This window comes from Mustela erminea, chromosome 4 (assembly GCF_009829155.1).
Source record: "Mustela erminea isolate mMusErm1 chromosome 4, mMusErm1.Pri, whole genome shotgun sequence".
Lineage (NCBI taxonomy): Eukaryota > Metazoa > Chordata > Mammalia > Carnivora > Mustelidae > Mustela > Mustela erminea.
Window position 1 is genome coordinate 45,863,128 of NC_045617.1, and position 19,504 is coordinate 45,882,631.

The 19,504-nt window shown below is 39.6% G+C and overlaps 1 protein-coding gene across 12 annotated transcripts in view; it reads left to right on the forward strand.

Moving 5' to 3' along the window:
• Nucleotides 1-9,190: 9,190 nt before the first annotated feature.
• SNAP91 (synaptosome associated protein 91) overlaps nucleotides 9,191-19,504 on the forward strand; it is a 144,287-nt gene continuing 133,973 nt past the window's right edge. For 2 of the 12 annotated variants that reach the window (XM_032339156.1, XM_032339152.1), the window contains exons 1-2: nucleotides 9,193-9,361; nucleotides 10,663-10,822. In XM_032339156.1, the coding sequence (XP_032195047.1) occupies nucleotides 10,693-10,822 (130 nt within the window). In that variant the 5' untranslated portion in view covers nucleotides 9,193-9,361; nucleotides 10,663-10,692. The other 10 variants (XM_032339157.1, XM_032339155.1, XM_032339146.1 and 7 more) reach the window with 10 other exon arrangements.

Sequence of the window (19,504 nt, forward strand, 5' to 3'; positions counted from 1 at the left end):
ATGATAGGTGCCTTGGTTTCGAAATCGAGGAGGCCAAGATGAAACTGGTAACGTTTAAAACTGGCGAGGACTCAAGCTTCGGAGGTATCTGCCTAAACTCCTGGATCACAGTAACACTTACATCTCTCATAAATGTCAGATCCAGCCTTTGAGATGGTCATGACAAGAACAAAGTGATAACCATGACTCTTGAGCAATGAGTTCCTTAACTGAGGACAGACCTCGGTCCTTAAAGTGATTCCTTACATACACAGCTGTTGGAAAGGAATCAGATGAGGATGAGGATGTGGAAATGCAGCCGTGATTGCTAGGAGAAACTCAGACAACTGCAACTAGAGAAAGAACATGAGCTATTTTAAGGACATACCGATGCTTGGTAGGTGACAAAGCTGTGGGCTGCTAGGGGATGAGAGCCCCTGAAAGATGATGTATTTGGGCAGATGTAATTACCATCTAGGGCTTATGAGCATGAGATTGTGTATCGGAGGCAGGTCTCAAACAAAAGCAGCCATGCCAACCATTACTGTAGTTGGGAATCAATCAACAATATTTATATACACAGTTCAGAATGGACTATGCTCCCTACGAGGGACCATGTGGTAATGGTCATCAATAACATCTCCAAGTGCAAAGGACAGCAACCAGCAATAAACCATGTAGCTGCCAAATAATGTCCCTCACTGGATATCACCAGACCAAGGGCTAAAGCCCCCAACAAAACTTCGAAGTTACCAACAGCAGTGTGTTTATCTCCAGTATACAGTGAGATGTGTATATCTTCAAAATTTTGCAGTCTGTTAATAAGAAATACTTTGATGATTCTAGGAAATAAGGCTGCACAACTACTAAGTTTATTGACTTACTCATTTGATTCATATTCATTGCTTTTGTCCTTAAAATGGAAGTTTTAGAGTTTTCTTGTTATGTCAATGTTCATTCTTTCTTAGCAGCAAAATCCTGAGTGAAGTTGCAGGGGTTGTAGAATAAGTCAGTAACAATAACAAATTGGCTGTCTTATCACATCTAACAGATGTAAGAGAGGCACCACTGACATTGATTCAGGTGTCATTAAACCAAATGCTCATCTTTGATAATACCCATTTAGAAGCAACAGTACAGAGACATAACAGGCATCCAATCCATACATGACAAGCGATGATGCCAGAGAACTTCCTGAGTTTTGTTTTTATGACTACCTCCAAAATCATTCACAATGATAGTAGAATTAAACCAGTTTTAGGTTAAAAACAGAAAATTTTAAGGGAAATTTTCCCATTGAGTAAGTCAATAATGGCCATAACTTTCTAGAATTACAACAATCAACTCATTTTTAATTTCTCCATAGGAAATAATTAGCATTCTAGCATTTTTTTTAACCTATTTTCTACTTAAGTGAAAATGTGGGATTCCTGGGTGGCTCAGTCAGTTAAGTGTCCAACTCTTGGTTTGGGCTCAGGTCATGAACTCAGGATTGTGAGATGGAGCCCTGCATCAGGCTCTGCACTCAGCAGGAGTCCGCTTGAGATTCTTTCCTTCACCCTCTCCCTCAGCCCATCCCTCCACCCTGGCTTTTGCTCTTTCTCTAAAATAAATAAGTAAATGAAATCTTAAAAAAAAAAAAAAAAAAAAAAAAGTGAAAATGTGATCCTCTGTTGAAAATTTGTTTCTCCAAACTAACATTTTTTTAAAAAAGGAAATTATATATTTTATTTCATTACACTTTTATTTGAGGGCTAATTTGGGAACATTCTAGCAAGAGGCTAACATAAGCATTAGAACAAATCGTATATGTAGAGTCCTCTAATTTGATAAACCTCCCACAACAATGCTCTGTCCTTTATAATGACTCTCATATGGCTAAAGTGGAAGTTCTTGGACAAAGAAAAATACTCAAGACAAGTAGAAAAACAATATTATTAAATGGATTATGCTCTTAAAAGAGTAAGGCCTTCCTTGTTCCAGTCAAAATTAGTTTAAACGGTAACACACCCGCTCATTCTCATCTGGTTATACTGAACATCAAATAGCCTAAACTTTCCATTTCTCTTTAATGTTGTCTTGACTGGAGACACAGAAATGGTTGACTGATATAATTATAGTTGATAATTATATAATTATGATTGTACTTGGTCTAAGTAATGATTTTTGCAAGAGAACTTTTAACACTGGCCAGTAATGCATATATTCCAGTTACACGATTTGACAAGTGTGAGAATACCAAGCCCTCTCCCGCTCACTGCTGTCTTCCCAGAGCTTTACAGAGACAAATGCGCGGCCTTCTGCACACTCATGCCATGAATTCTCAGGCGGAGCCTGAGTCACTCACCCTTAGCAGCCCAGAATGTAAATTGAACTGTAAACAAATACAAACAACCCTCGAAAATAGAGGAGAAACTAAGGTCATGAGAGGAAAACTTAGAGATGATAGACTTCTAGAAGGTGAGGCACATTGGCTCAGCATTCACATGCTTTCAAGTTAGAAGTTTATTTGGGAAACTTCCTTCCCCAGACAGGCTTTCCTGATTAATCCTCTCTTTTTCAGAGAAAACGCCTCTGGCTCCCAAAAATTTCCTTGAAATTATCTCTCTAGGTTGGGAAAAAGACAGAAGAAACAGCTGTTTTCTACAGCACTATTGCCCAGTGACTGTTTGTACGTGCATGTGTTTCTTACTCTGTTTTTCTGGGAAAAGTAGGAGCTCAGTCCAACCCATGATGATATTTGAAGTAACCTGGTTTTACATCTCAGGAACTAGGTAAATGAGTAGTTTATTTTCTCACTTTAGAAGTGATACTAGTAGAATAATATATTTATCAGAGAACTATATACACTTGTAGTTCCAAATAATCAAATAAGACGATAAAAATATACCTGTAACGTAATAAAATCAATTATTCCATCAACAACTACTCACTGAGTACTGTTAGGCACACTTACTGGGCTTTCATTATGTGCTACATACTCTGTTATTGGCTCTATATGCCATTATTCCATTTAATGGTAATAATGATACTTCGAGGTAGATATTATGATTGTGCTCATTTCGTAGATGAGGAAACTCAGCCTTAAAGTCTGCAGAATTTGCCTAAAGTCACACAGCTAATCAGAGCCAATGCCAAGAACTTAAACCAGGGCTTGTCCAGTTCCATAACCTACAGTATTAACTACCATACTTTCCAGCCCGTGCATTTTAAAAAGGGGTTTTCTGACTAAGGAGCAAATTAGTATAATGAAATGAGAGTCTAGTATAACATTATTATATCTTTATTAGAACGAAGGGGTGCAGTTCAAAGAACACTGGATTAGAACTTTGACAACTAGAGTTTAGGACTGGTTATGCCATTACCTTAGTGTGACAGAGGGAAAGTCACTTAAAATTCTCTGAAGTCCCTCATATGTAAGAAGAAGGCTGAAGTAGAGGATTTGGGAAAGATCTGCAGGTCATGATATAACTTGCTATGAGGTCTTGAGGGATGAATAGGAGTTTCCCTGGTATGGGAGAGAATATTCAAACCAGAGTAAATGATTCATTGTGTTATTTTATTGCATGTTCAAGCCATTTTAAAAATCAATTTCCAATTATTTTTCAGACATTCTCAATGAATCTTAAGTGATTCACTTAACCTCATACTTCTGAGAGTACACATTTCTCTTTATAGGTTCTTCACAAAGGTTTTCTTTTGTGTATCATCACTGTCATGGCTGGTCCTCCAATGAGCTTCCCCATAATAGTCTCCTCTCTTTAAATCTGGGCCATCTCTGTGACTTGTTTCTCACTGAAAGAATATAACAGAACTGACACTGTATGACCTTGGACTTAAGTCATAAGAAACCTTAAACTTTTACCAAGTTTCCTGGAACATTCCACCTTGGGATGTTCCCTCTTGGAAGCCAGCTACCATGTAATACAAGTGACATCTCTGGACTCTCGCATGAGGAGCCCAAGTCACATAGAGAGGCCCTATGTTGATGCTCTGGTCCAAATCTAGCAGAGCTCAGTGAGCAGCCAGTATCAAGTGCGAAACATGTGAATGAATAAGTCCTTTGGGGCAGCCCAATAGAGACTTCCAACAATTATAGCCCTGGCTGTCATCTGATGGCAACCAAATGAAAGACTTCAAAGGAGAACTACCCAGTAGGGCCCTGTTAAAGCACAAAACTGAGAGGGAATTAAAAAAAAAAATTTTAAGACAAAATTTGTTATAGGTAACCAGAACAACAGTAGAAAACCAGAGTGGCCATATTAGATTTAAAACAGGGAAGCAAAATGAAAATGCCATCTTTAAATCATTTTCATTATTATACATGTAAAATGTATATGTTCCTTCAAATATGCTGGCTGCCATTGAATTTATTTATTTATTTATTTATTTATTTATTTATTTATTTTTAAGTTTAATTTTTTTTGAGAGAGAGAGAACTTGTGCAGACATGCACACATGTGCAGGCAGGTGGGGAGGGGCAGAGAGGGAGAGAGAAGATCTTGAGTAGGCTCCATGCCCAGAATGGAGCCGGATGCAGGGCTTGATCTCAAAACCCTAAGGTCATGACCTGAGCGAAAGTCAAGAGTACGATGCTTTACCGACTGAGCCACCCAGGTGCTCCTCCATGGAATTTATTTCTAACCTGACTGTCAGGCAGAATAAAACTTAATAAATATGTTCGTCATGACTTGGCATACACAGTCTCTTCATTTACTTGAATGGTTTCATGGATGAAATGTTATACTTCTCTGAGATACTCTAGTTATTTGAATCTCAATCTTACTGATATTCTGTGCAACCTGCTATTGTCTGGCTACATTACAGTGCTCATCACTTTCATGGTCTCTTTCATTTGTCACCTTATAAAAGTGAAACAATCTTTATGTCTTCACACAAGTGCATTCAGGATATCAAAACTTGCTTTTTTTTTTGCCAGTTTCTTTTAAGTTGGATCATGTCATATTTATATTTGGGGATGGATATATGCCAATATAATTATTTTTAGACCTCTTGGGGTTTTTTTGCTACTTTGACAAAAAAATATCCTTGGAATAAAATCACCCTATAAACTACCTAAAGATATTATCGGTTTTAGACAAAAATGTGAATTTTCCAACACCACCTAAGTTTGTTGCCTGAACAAATCAGGAACTCAAGTTTCTTTTACACTTGTTGTATCTTACAAATAAACTGAAATCATGAGCTTGGAGATGTTTGCCTTCAGATGTTGATATAAATCATGTCTACATGTCATCATTGTTGGTTTGGTTTTCTGTATTAAATCTGATACTCAGAAGAAAGCATGGGTGTTAAACCAGATTTAGAAAAAAAATCTGTGTGGTGACATACATGTATAGTCGCTCAAAAAATTCTCTCTCTCTATATATATTTTTTAAAGCATGTTCTAAATGTCTATTGTATATAATCTGGTCATTGAAAGAGATCAAAAGATTTTTCAGTTTAAAAAATATTGAATGTCAGTGTCTATTTTTTTTTTTTTTTTTTAAGAGCAGAAGAGAGAGTGAGAGGGGTGGGGGGGGGCAGAGAGAGGGAGACTATCAAGCAGATTCCATGCTGAGTGTGGAAACTAATACGGGGTCTGTCGCACAACTCTGAAATCATGACTGGAACTGAAATGAGAAATCAGATGCTTAACCAACTAAGCCACTCAGGAGCCCCACCAATGCCCTTCTTGACTAAAATTTATTGAATGTTATTTATTGTGTTCTGGGCCTTCAAATGGAGTATACTGTTAAGGAATCATTTTTCTCCCTTTCAGTATATTTCTACCTTTTGATCAATTTTCTTTCCTTCAGTTTCATATACAACATTCATGGTCATATTTCCCAGATGGAGGAAACTGAAATTTCTTTCTTTCTTTTTCTTTCTTTCTTTCTTTCTTTTTTAAGATTTCTTTTATTTATTTTAGAGAATGAGTGCATGCAAGTGGGGGAAGGGACAGAGGGAGAGTGAGAATTCACAAGCAGACTCCCTGCTGAGTGTGGAGCCTGAGGGCTCCGTTGATCCCAAGTCCTAACATCATGACCTGACCAGAAATCAAGAGTGGGCCGCCTAACCGACTGAGCCACCCAAGTGCCCCAAAGACCTGGCATTTCTTAATCTTTGCCGCTGCAAATATGCTATTATTTGCATATTTGCATTATTATTGAAGCTCAGTTAGACCTTCTTCCAAAACAACCAATAGCCTTTCATAATTTGGTTCTACTCTTGACATAATTTACTAATTTGCATATGGCACTTTGATAGTTTGCAGATTTTCAAATATTTTTCTGCTACTACCCATGACAGAAGGATATCCATGTGTGGGATACCCTCCTGCCCATAGCACAACAGACATGAGCAGTATGTCAGGTACTGACTATGGCCTCCCATACTTCACAGTGCTATCTGGACCTAAATAACAACATGTAATTTCAAGCTATTAGAGGACTGACTGCAAATCTACTCCAATTTAATTTTGAAAAGTAAATCACTTACAGACTATATTATTTTGACCATTACTGGAAACATGTTACTTGCTCCAAACCTCTTAACTAATAACAATATATATGACATGACATTACTATTGGACTGTTGGAGAATCACAATTCTATACTATTTCATTATTTCATGAAAATTGTCTAATTTATCTACAAAATGTTGTTCATAACATTCTCTTATCCTCTTAATGTCTGTGGGGTCTATTCTGCCTTTCATTCCTAACACTGGAAATTTGTGTCATCTCCTTTCTTCGACTAGTCTGACTAATATTTTAATAACTTTTACTCTTGTTTTTATTATTTCTTTCTTTCTGAAGGAAATTCTGCTAAATTTAAATTATTCTTTTTCTAGTTTGTTAAGATTGCAACTTGAAGTTCTCCTTCGGTCTTTCTTCATTGTGAGTGTAAGCATTTTCATGCTCTAAATTTCCTTCTAATCACTTCTTCAAACACAACCTACAAATTTTGATATGTTGTGTTTTCATTATCATTCAGTTCAAAAGTAAATTCTCCTATGGGGAAGTTAGGTCTGTGGATTATTTAGAATGTGTTGTTAATTATCAAACATTTAGAGATTTGCAGATATGTTACTAATTTTTAGTTAAATTCCACACTAGCAAGAGAATACAGTTTGCATGATTGTAATTCTTTTAAATTTATGAGACTAGCTTTGTGGCCCTGACTGTAGTCTATCCTGGTGAATGTTCCATATGTTCTTAAAAAGAATGTGTCTTACCATTGTTGGGTGGAGTTCTTTAGAAATGTCAATTAGGTCAAATGTTAATATGGTTATTTCAAGCCATCTATATTTTTACTGATTTTCTATCTACCTGTTCTATCTGTTCTATCAATTACTAAGAATGTTGAAATCCTCGAATTGTGGATCTATTTCTCCTTTTAAAGTGCTTAGTTTTTGCTTTAGCTTATTTTTAAAAAAGATTTTATTGTGGTGCAAAAATAATGAATACTGTTATGCTGGAAATAAAAAAAAAAAAGATTTTATTTATTTATTTGACAGAGAGAGAGAGAGAGAGAGAGAGAAGAAAGGCAGACTCCCCGCTGAGCAGGGAGCCTGATGCAGGATCACGACCTAAGTCAAAAGCTGACACTTAATTGACTGAGCCATCCAGGCACCCCTACTTTAGCTTATTTTGAAGCTCTGTTCCTAGGTAAATAAACATAAAGGATTTTTACATATGCTTGATGAGTTTTTATTATTATGAAATGTACCTCTTTATCCGTACTAATATTCCTTACTCTGAAGTCTACTTTGTATGATTTTAATATTGTCATTAAAGTTCTTTTTTCTTATCAGATTTATTGAGGTATAATTTACACATAACAAAATTCACCAATTCTAAGTGTGTAAATTGATAAGTTCTGAGAAATATGTGGGGTTGTGTAACCATCATCACAGTTATGATACAGAATATTTCCATCACTATGACAAGTCACCTTCTGTCCCTTTGTGGTCAGTCTCTTCCCCCACTCCTGACATCTGATATGCTTTCTGTCTCTATAGTTTTTCCTTTTTCAGAATGTTATATGGATGGAGTCACAACACGTAGCATTTAGAGCTTGGACTTTTTTGATTTAGCATAATGTATTTCTAACCCCATTGTTAGTTTGTTCTTTGTTACTGCTTAGTAGCATTCCATTCTATGGACAGACCACATTTTGTTTACCCACTTACAAATAGAAAAGTATTTGTGTTTCTTTCAACTTGAGGCCATTCTATAAAGCTACTGCAAAATTTGGGTACATGTTTTTAAATGGAATTATCTCTTTATTTCTTTTGGACAAATATTTAGGTGTCCTATTGCTAGATCATACAGCAAGACTAGTATCTGAAACCCAAGAATGGTGGTCTTAGGCTATCTTTCTTTACTCAACACATTTCTAATTAATGCAAGACTCAGTCCCCGAAGTTATGAAATCATGACTCCATAATGAACACTGTACCAGTTAAAAGGAGTACACCACAAAACCTTGATACCTATACGTAGACATTTTAAGCCCTTAAGGTCTAATAGAGGCCACGTGCAGCCAGAAAAAAAAAAAATGTCAGGAAAACTGACAGCTTAGATTCTGATCTTGATTCTACTTGGAGAATGTAAGAGTTTTTCAAGATTACAATAAGTAGTAATTTTTGAAAATGGGAATACGTGAAACTACTAACCCAGTCCAAATCCCCGTTTAGAAATTCATCTATGCAATTCGAATATACTTAAGACATTCAGACACTATATTTAATGGGTAGACGTTACTTTTTAAGGATACAAAGAGTTTTCTCTACACACCCAAATAATTACTGTGGATATAATTTGGGCCTTGATTGATGACTTTGTTCGTTTTTCGCGCTTGCAGCAGACCTCTGTATCCGTTTAAGACGAAAGTGGCTAGAATCACCTGCCCACCCTAGCTTCCAATTGCAACTGAAACAGGTAAAGGAGATCAAGGAGCCGAGACGCAGGTAACGGCATGGCTGGCTTGCAGAATCTGACATTTAAATCGCCCTGCCCTTCCCGGCCGCGGCTACAGCGAGGCGTGTCAGAGACTGAATGTAGAGGAGAGAAGAGCTGGGCTTTGCCGGCCGCGCGCGACGACGCGCTAGCCTTGGCCTTCGCAGCAGCACTTGAGGAGCCCACTGCCGGGGCTGCTCAAACGCCCCCGCCGCCCTCCACGAATCCCGCAGTAGCCCGGCAGGTGTGCGCGGTGCGCGCGCACGCAGTGCGTGCTGGGTGCGGGTCTAGCCAGCGGAGGGGCTGCTGGGCGCCTCGCGGAGGCTGGTTGGCTGGTGGGTGTCGGCCTCCCTGCCATCCCGCCTCCTTCTCGTCTCGCGCTGGCCAGGGATGCTCGCGCGCGGCACCCCCTTGCCTGTAAGCCGGCGGTCCCGGGGGTGTGTGTGGGGGGTGGCGTGTGTGAGTAGCTGGGAGCGGGCCGCGAGGCGCTCGGAGGAGAGCTCGCCCGGGTTAGTCCGCCGCCGTCACCTGACTCGTTGGAGCAGCCACAGCTGAGGTGGGGGCGGGGATGGGAACGCGGCGCGGATCGCTAGAGAGACGCGGCAGCGCCGGCGGAGGAGGCGGCGGCGGGCGGGTACAGGCTCCTGGGGCCACGGGCGGCGGGCGCAGGGACCCCGGAGCTGAGGGCGGGGGGCCGCGCTAGGGCTGGAGGCATCTCGCCCCGGGGCACCGGGTCCGCGCGCGGCCGCACACACCCACCCGGCGCGGCTTCCCTCGGCGGCCCAGGCGCCGCTCATCCTGCGGCTGGAGGCGCCGCTCCTGGGGCGGGGTGAGTACCCGCGGCCCCGGCGTGGCCTCCTCCCCCGCGCCGGGACAGCGCGCGGATCTGGAGAGGATAATCCTAGGGCGCGGAGAAGGGCAGCGGCTGGGTGACAGCTCCGCGGCGCGCTCGAGTGCGGGCGGGGGGCTGGGCTGGGCTGTCAGCCCGTCTCTGCTCCACTGCCAGGAAGGGCGAGGCGCCGAGAGACTCCGGCGCCTCCGCAGAGCCCCCGGGCGGCCCCTGCGGCGGAGATTGGGGGCGAGGGGAGGGGACTCGGGCGAAGGGCCTCGGCGGGGCTTTGGAGGCGGTGGCGAGGAAGGAAGGGGAGGCGAGGGCATAATATGGCGCAACGCTAGGATAATCTCCACCGCGCCCGAGGGAGGACGAGCCCACTGCTGCAGCAGCGCGAGGAGGAGGAGGAAAACGGTCAGGGCTTGGGTATCCGATTCATCCCCCGGAGCCTGCGGGCTACGAGGAAGAAACGCCGCGGCGGGCAAGCGAGAGGTGGGCATCCGGTGGGCGCGGCGCCCAGGGAATAAGCCCGACGCACGCCGGGGCTGGTCCGGCACGCGGGGATCAGGTTGCAGGCAAAGTGCAGATTGACAGGCGGGCGGCGGAGGGGAGAGGCGGGCTGCAGGGCGAGTGGGACCCGGACGGTGTCACGAAGCTGGGACCGGAGCCCGTGCTGGGGTTCCGTGACGGACCTACTCTTGTTGGAGACCCCTCTAGATCGCGTCTCAGCAGCGGGGCTTAGCGCGTTGCTGGCTCCTAGGGCTGGTACCAGGGCGGGGACGGAGGAGAAGAGAGCCGCCGTGCGGCTGGAGGAGGCAAGGCCGGGGTGCTCGGAGGGTAGGGTCTGCGGGTTTAAAGCAGGACCATCTCCCGTTCTTTCCCGCAGAAGAGGAGGTGATAGACGCGGCCGGAGAAGATGTCGGGCCAAACGCTTACGGATCGGATCGCCGCCGCTCAGTACAGCGTGACAGGCTCCGCTGTTGCGAGAGCGGTCTGCAAAGCCACCACTCATGAAGTGATGGGCCCCAAGAAAAAGCACCTGGACTGTAAGCATCTTTTTATATAAGTGGGACATGCGCACGGCAGAGGCGCCCTGGATGCCGGCGTGCGGCCTGGGCTTGCTGTCGATAATGCTGCAGCTTGCAGAAGTCACAGCTGGGCTGCCCCTGAGCTCGAAATCTCCAGACCTGGAGGTGTTGCCTTGGGTCAACTCAGAAACCTTGTTTGTGCCATTTTTTTTTTTTCTCCTGTTGACCTCCAAGGTCTTGGTGGAGGAAAAAAAAAAAAAAAAAAGAAACACCACAAAACTATGTGTACTAATACTATAAAATACGGAGGAATTGTACATCCTGGATTAGGCACTTTTCACCTCTTTTTTTCTTTCTCTACACCCCACCCCTTTGTCCAGGTTACAGGAAATCAGGGGTTGCAGAGTCATATACCACTCCCAAAAAGAAAAGATTAAGAAAGATGAAATCATAAAAGGTCAAACTTGTCACCCTAGTTTTCTAAATACATTTTTGAATAGTTTTAAAATAGTGTCTTCTTTTTCACTGTGGCTGCTGAGATTTCGTGTGTGAGTGTGGGTGTGTGAGTGTATGTTGTATGTAACCACACCAAACCGAAATAAATTCAAGCTATTGAATGAGGAAACTGGACTTCAGAAATAATGGCGATTTCATTTTACACATCCTGGCACACTTCTTTGTCCCTTTCTCAGAAACTGCTGGGCAGAATGACTATGCTGTGGTCACAAAATGGATGTGCTTTCCCAGCATTTGAGATGGTGCACTTTTACAAGAAAACATTTCATTCATAATGCTTTTTCTTTTTATTGGTTATTTGATGGGGAAAAAAAGCTTTGATTTAGTTTGGAATCCATGGATTTCTGATATAAATTTTTCATCGGATTATCACAGTCAATATTTTGTTATTGAAGGATAAATAGGGACTTAAAAACATGTACCCAAAATATGTTCTATAGCAGCTTTTCAGTCTTTCTGAGATGCTCAGGATCTGCTCTGATATGGTATTTGTTGGTAAAGGTTAGTGTTGGCCTAAGAGACACAAGTGTAGCCATACCCATTTCCCATCTGGCTTCCTTTGCCCATTTTCTGAGTTTCTTTTGCTTCAGGCCTTCCCTAGTGTCTGCCTTGTGCAGCTGAGAAAATGGCATAATTGACTTTAGTCCTATTATGTGTATAAGCACAGCTTGATGGAGCTTACAGCCGGACATTGTAAGGGTTGTCCAGCCTTGTGAGGCTGTTGTGTTGTAAAATTGAGTAATTTTGCTTTGAGAGGGTTGTCTGAGGGGAAAACAGCATTACCTTTTTCCTGAGGGAATTTTTAACAGAATTTGTTGATATGGTATCATGTGTTATATATGCAGTACAGAGTGGAGGAGGCCGCTAAGGCCAGGGCACCTAACAGAAGTGGGAATTATAAATTCATGACCAGCTCATTTTGCTGCAGCATGCTGAATCATTTAGCCATCTTTCCATCAGTTTCCCCAACTCTGGAAAGGTGACTCATGTCTTCAAGGTATGTGTCAGTCTAGGAAATACTCGTAATAAAAAAGCTGTAGGTAATGGATTTGCGAAATGCTATGAAAATGGTGGATCAATATATCGAGACATTTCACAGAACATTCACAGATTTGAGCATTTCATTAAAACATTTGGATAAAGACTCACTTTTCCATATCTAAATATTTAGTCACCTTAATCTTTTAGATCTGGATGGCCTTTTAAAAATTTTCAAGGTGGGAGGTTTTCCAGTATCTCCAGCATATGTTAGTGAGTGGGGTGATTTTGAAGATGTGGAACGTAAGGGGGGAGATTCTGTATTTAGAAAGCAGATGAAGCAGGAATTGGTATTGAATTATTAATGTGAATAATCATAACAGTTAAACATTTATTGAGCAGTTACTATATGCCGAACACTGGGCTTTATATTATTAATTTATCACTGCTTAACAGGTTCAGGGAAGGTAATTAACTTTAACAGCTTTTAACCACTGCACTTCACTGCTGTCTGTGGTTTATTTAGTCATAGTTTCTGTTGGGAGGGGGAAGGAACAGTATTAGCCTGAACGGTTTAATTTTCAAAATACCCATCCTGTTTGTATGACTTTGTGTGAAATCAAGGAGCACAACCCACACCCTTATTGCAATCTCTTTGACGTACATGAAGAACTTTAAATTCGGTCAGTTAAAAAAAATGAGTGAAAGACAAGTACTGAAAAGTATTAGTTTTTCTTTTTGATGTTTTGCTTTTTGAATAAGTAATAGAATAAATTAACTGCACTTATAAACAACCTTTGGGCAGAATTTGGAAAGACAGATAACATATTACTGTCTGATATCACATTACTGAAAAATGATACAGAAAATTTGAAAATAGAAATATTGTTGTATTTATATGCATTGTAAGAAGGCATCTTTGCTTGGAATTCCTTGTGAAGTTCTTTTAAATAATAGTTGGCTACCTTAGTAATTTATTCACAGGTTTTCAATAACACGAGTTATAAAAGTGAATCACACCTATTATTAGAACATGCAAACGCATAACTAAGTTTTCCTATAGGCACCGAAGCATCCTTAAGTAATGTTTTAGTTTTGAAAATATTGAATAGTAGTTGGGAGGGAAAGAGCACAATGTAGAGCTGGGGATCTGAGACCAAAAATTTTTAAATTTTAATTTGTTTGTTGTATAATTTTTGGGTTAGGAGTTTCCCTTGGAAGTTTATAAGATTAAAGTTTATGGTTTTATTATTTTCCCCCCAGGTATTAGGTTAACTGAATGAGCTCCAAATATTATTTATTTAAAGTACTAGTTTAAAAGGTATTTTTTTTCTCTGTAGGTTGATATGCCAGGAAAATTACTATTAATTCTGGTGATTCATAAAATTATGCTTTATGATATATGGTTTAAACATTTGCAGGAATGATTTGTTAACATCTGGGGACAGAAATATACATGGTGAGAAGGTAGAGATAAATTCTAGGCATACAGTCTCAGATTTTTCCCCTTTTTTTCTAGTAAGTTAAATTTCTGAGCAGAAAAATATATTCAGAAAAGCTTCAACATAATCAACAGTTATATATTGAATTTAAAATAATATTAATACTTTTAATATTCTAAATAATGATTATGTATCTTAAGGTACTTTTGGATTATGTAAAGCTTTTATTCCATTCTCTACTATAATAATGTTGCCACTTGCACATGAACATTGATAAACATCTGACCCCAGTGTTAGTCTGACATTAGTTTTTCAGGAGCACCTGTACATCCTTGTTTCTTTTTCCTAGTAACTTTGTGTACCTATTTGGTAACACTTAAAAACATCCAGGATTCAGCAAGTATTTACCTTCTTGGTTATAACTGTTTTACATTTTAGCAGCTTTTCCTTTTCTGTTTTGTAGTTGATGGCATAAACCGTAGCTCAAGTCAAGTAATAAGATAGTAAGATCCAGTAAGGCACCTAGTACCCACCCACGTGCTGTGTCACTAAAGACCAACCAAGAAATAGAGTCAACCCAACATAACACCTGCAGGGAGAAACTTGGAAAGTTTGGCAGTCTAGTATAAGATTCATTTTTGTTCTTTTACCAAGAGTTTTGTCTCTTTTACCAAGAGTTTCTATATATGCTATATTGTTTTAAAAAAAAAACAAACATCTTTAACATCTTTAACATCATCAAACCAAACTCATGAAAAGTCAGATCGGTTATCATAATGCTGTTTTTCATTCTAAAACTCTTGAGGTTTTTAATAATGACCTTATGCCATCTAATGAGCAAATGATTCAGGTTCTGAATTTTATGCTTGAGAAATACTGACTGGCATTTTATAAATGATTCCTGTCCTCCCAAATTAAGAAAAAAGTAAAATTTGGGACACCTGGGTGACTCAGCCAGGTGGGTGTCTGACTCTTGATTTCAGCTCAGGTTATGATCTCAGAGCTGTGGGATTGAGCACATATCTGGCTCCATGCTCAGCAGGGAGTCGGCTGGACATTCTGTCTGTCTCCCTGTGCCCCTCCACCTGCTTGCTTAAGCACTCTCTCTCTCTCTCTCTCTCCCCCAAATTAATTATTTAATTAAAAGATTTTTATTTTTTATTAGAATGTCTGGTAGAAGTAATAGGAGATATGGACTGTGTTTTGTTTTTTGGTTTATTTTTTTGAAGATTTTATTTATTTATTTGACACAGAGAGATCACAAGTAGGCAGAGAGGCAGGCAGAGAGAGAGAGGGAAGCAGGCTCCCTGCGGAGCACAGAGCCTGACACGGGGCTCAATCCCAGGACCCTGGGATCATGACCTGAGCCGAAGACAGAGGCTTTAACCCACTGAGCCACCCAGGCGCCCCATGGACTGTGTTTTGATTCAAGTCAAATATTGGCAAATTACCACAAAATACCTGCTGCTTTAATTTTATTTATAAAATATCTGTAAATAAGAATTTTGTGAGTAAACAGAATGAAATTTTTACCCTAAATTTTAATTAAATTTTAATTTAAGTTTATTTGCTATATCTAAGCCCACTTAGTAAAAATAAAATATATTTTGATTTATAGAAATGCTTTTTGCCCACCAATTCAGTTGATACCACACCTGTATTTTTGATAACAAAGCTTTCTATAGTGCACAGATCCAAAACATAAGCAAAGATTATTGAATAAAATTAATTAGATCAATGTATAAAAGTTTACTGAACCTTAGAGTAACTTTCAACATGAGAAATGTACTAATTTGCTGTAAGTATATTTTGGAATATACTTATTATATATGGAAATGCTGTTCCATTTGTTCTCATTTCACTATTTAATATTGATTAAATATACCCTCTCATTCTGCTATACCAAGGCATGCTCATGTTCCTTCTTGATTTCACCAGAAGACCCAGCCCAAGCATGGAGATGGAAATAGTATTTTTTAGGCAGTCAGGAAGAGCTGGGGGAAATACACTTTTGAAAAAGTGTATTTTGAGTCGATGATTATTGATACACCAAATGTGTAAGGGGTCCAATCTGTATGGTCCAGTGACTTTCCCATGCCAGGAGTGGGGCAGAGAAATTCTATGAGTTTCAGGGGTTGGCAGGAGCAGGTGAAGCAGAGGAGTGGCAAAGAATCTCAGATAATAGCAAGGAGCATGCTTTCAAAATGACTTAAAATAATTAAGCAGACTTTATGTTAGCTAGTGAAACAGTAAGGATTTTTTCTGGATCTTTTTACTTCCACATTTTCAGAGAAATGTGTGTGTGTGTGTGTGTGTGTGTGTGTGTGTGTGTGTGTGTGTTATAATGTTAATTCTATTTGGGTCACTTCAGATATTTTTCTTTTTTCTCCTTTGGGGATCAGTGTGGTTGGCAGATTATGTTCTTGGAACTAGTATAAAGTTGGTAATTCAGATCAATTTTTTGAATGTTACAAAAATTGAACATATGGAAAAAATATAAATTATATTATGGTAGGTAAATTCACATCTTAGTTGCAATATTAGCTTACAGCATTTTAGATTAAAATCTCGATTTTTGGTACATTGCCATATGAGTTTTAATGTTTAATAAATGGCTGCTGAAGTCTTACCTGTAATTTAATCTGTGCACTTAGTTGCTATGGATCTATCTCTTAGCTTTCACACATAAATATCCTTTAAATATCTTCCCTCCTCCCTTCAGATTGATTGATGCTGGGATAGGGTATTCTTGGAGCTTATCTAGGTTTCAATACTTGGTAAAGAAGGTCAGAAGTGACATATAACCCTCTTCCCTGAGCACCTAAGATGCTTTCCTTACAGAGTTGTATTTTAGGTGACTCAACTCCTGAGCCAGTTGCTACTGACTAAGCCTTCAAATATAAGCATAGTTTATTTAAACAATTTGAAAAGCCACATTTCTTGCCATTAAAAATATGTATTCTCCAGTTTCACCTTGTTGGCAAATTTTTTTCTCTTCACTGAAAAACACTGTCTGCTTGTGAAGGGAAATGTTGGCTTTTTTTCCTTAGGTGTTTCTGTAATGTACTCTAGGTTTTTCTCGTAAAGGCAAGACTAGTTGAATGGCATATCAGTGTCAATTGCATGATCAGCTATAAGACAGGATGACGTCTTCCTAGGAGCAGCTGGGTGGAAGCACAGGCGGAGAGAGAATTGTACCCTGAAGCCCACAGCCCTGGGCTCCTGCTCTCTCTTCATTTGTACCAAACGTGTGAGGATCCTTCCTGCCCTCCCATGGATACATAAACTTCGTCTATTATGCATCTTTAAGAAGGATCTAATGTTTCCTAAAGGATTTTGTGATATGCCATTCCTGGCTACTCAGGAGAGAGAGAAGATGCATCATTGTCTGCTTCATGTGGTTTTGCCTCTTGGCCTCATCATTAATCGTTCTCCCAGGGTTAGCACTTTTATTTTAAATGATAACTCTCCTTTCTATGTCAGTTATTCCGTCATCTGTATTTTTAAGCTCTCCTCTATTTCACTTATATGCATTTTCAAGTATCTCCATTTAAAACAAACAAAGCCACCTACACACAACTGTCCTTGGACCCTATGCCCTCTTCCAGCAACCGACCTATTGTCCCTTGTTTTTCTTTCACACCCAAGCTTCTTGAAACAGAAGTTCACCATTCCAAAGAAAACACTCACACGTTTACCCTTCTCTTTGGATATTCTGTGTCTTTGGCTTGATCCATGCTTGAAGTAACAGGACTGCTGTTCGGGGCCAGACATTGGCAACCCAGCTGGGCAGGCCACTAATTGGAGAGTTATCCCTCATCTCTCACATCCAGTGGGTGCTCAGTGGTTAAAAACTCTCTGAAATCCCCTTCTGAACTGTCTCTGCTTTGCTTTTAGATCAGTAATAAACCTCATTTGTAAAAGGAAGGTTAGTGATAGTAATACCTACCTCATCTTTGGTGAGGAATAAATGAGATAATGTGTGTAAAATACCTAGCCCACAGCTTGACACACAAAAGTTCAATGAATATCAGTTATTACTACCACTGTTACTGTTAACTGTTACTCTACAATTGTTGTTGGTGCTACTGTTGCCCTTGCTAGTCATTACTGCAACTTCCACCACCATAACGACAGATAGGATCATTAGTGATTTGCCCTTACCACTTCTCCATGCTTGTTTTTTCCTCCTTGCTTTCAGTTGCTTCAGTTTTTACATGAGTTCCAACTTTCTCTTTCTTTAGTTTGGAAGTTTGAAATCTGTATTATTTCTTTTAGTGATCCGCCTTTAAAAATTTAATATGCCTACTAAAACAGTTATCTTTTTATTTTCTCCCAAAGAAGAGAAACTTGGAAATTTTACTCCAACCACCCACTTCTTACTTACATGCTATGTTTTCTAGTATTTTAATTCTACCATAGTTTTAAACCCCAAAGCTAGACATTGTTATTCGATTCAAGCAGTGTTTATGTCAGTAAATCCTCCTTGACTTCTTTTCTCACCTTTGCTTTGTTATGCCTAAGATTTTTCTGAAATCTGTCCTTCTGAGGGATAGAGTTCAGTGAGTTTTTAGTAGTCAATTCTGATTTTGTCTTTAAAAAAAATCTAATTTTGCCCATATTTTTGAAAGATAGTTTATCTATATACACAATTCTGGATTGACAGTTATTTTTCCTTTGAAGATAATTTCACTCTTTTGGGTTCTGTTATTCCTTTTAAGAAGTCATATATGAGCCTACCTGCCTTTAGGTAATCTCTATTTTTGTGGCAGCTTTTATAATCTTGTTTGTCTTGTCCTATAGTGTGTGTCTGGGTGTAGATGTAGCTTTCTTTTTTTTTTAATTTTTTTAAAATTTTAATTTCAGTATAGTTAATATAACAGTGTTATATTTGTTTCATGTATACAATGTAGTTTCACATATACATTTTGAATTTATTTTTGTGTATGGCATAAGAAAGTTTCATTCTTTTGTATGTAGCAGTCCAGTTTTTCCATACTTGTAGACATTACTCAGTGCTCATCATGATAAGTGTACGCTTAATCCTCTTCATCTATTTCATCTTTCCCCGCACCCACCTCCCCCCAACCATCTCTATGGTTCTCTATACTTCTCTCTATAATTCTCTCTCTGTCATCTCTATCATTCTCTGTAGTTAAGAGTCTATTTTTTGGTTTGTCTCTTTGTTGTTATTCTTTTTTTGTTTCTTAAATTCCACACATGAGTGAAATCATACGGTATTTGTCTTTCTCTGACTGGCATATTTCGTTTAGCATTATACCCTTTAGATCCATCCATGTTGTTACAAATGGTAAGATCCCATTATTTTTAATGGCTGAGTAATATTCCATTGTGTGTATATATACACCACATCTTCTCTATCCATTCTTCTATCAGTGGACACTTGGGCTATGTCCATATCTTGGCTATTGTAAATAATGCTGCAGTAATCATAGGGGTGCATATATCTTTTTGAATTAGTGTTTTCATATTTTGGGGGCAATTATCCAGGAATGGAATTATTAGATGATATTAGATGATATGGTAGTTTTATTTTTTGCCTTTGGGAAATTGCTATATTGTATTGTGACTGCACCAGTTTGTTTTCCCACCAACAATGCAAGAGAGTTCCTTTTTCTCCACATCCTCACCAACACTTACTCTTTCTTGTGTTTTTGGCTTTAACATGCATGAGGTGATAGCAACTATGATTTTGATTTGCATTTCCCTGATGATGAATGCTGACGAGCATCTTTTCATGTGT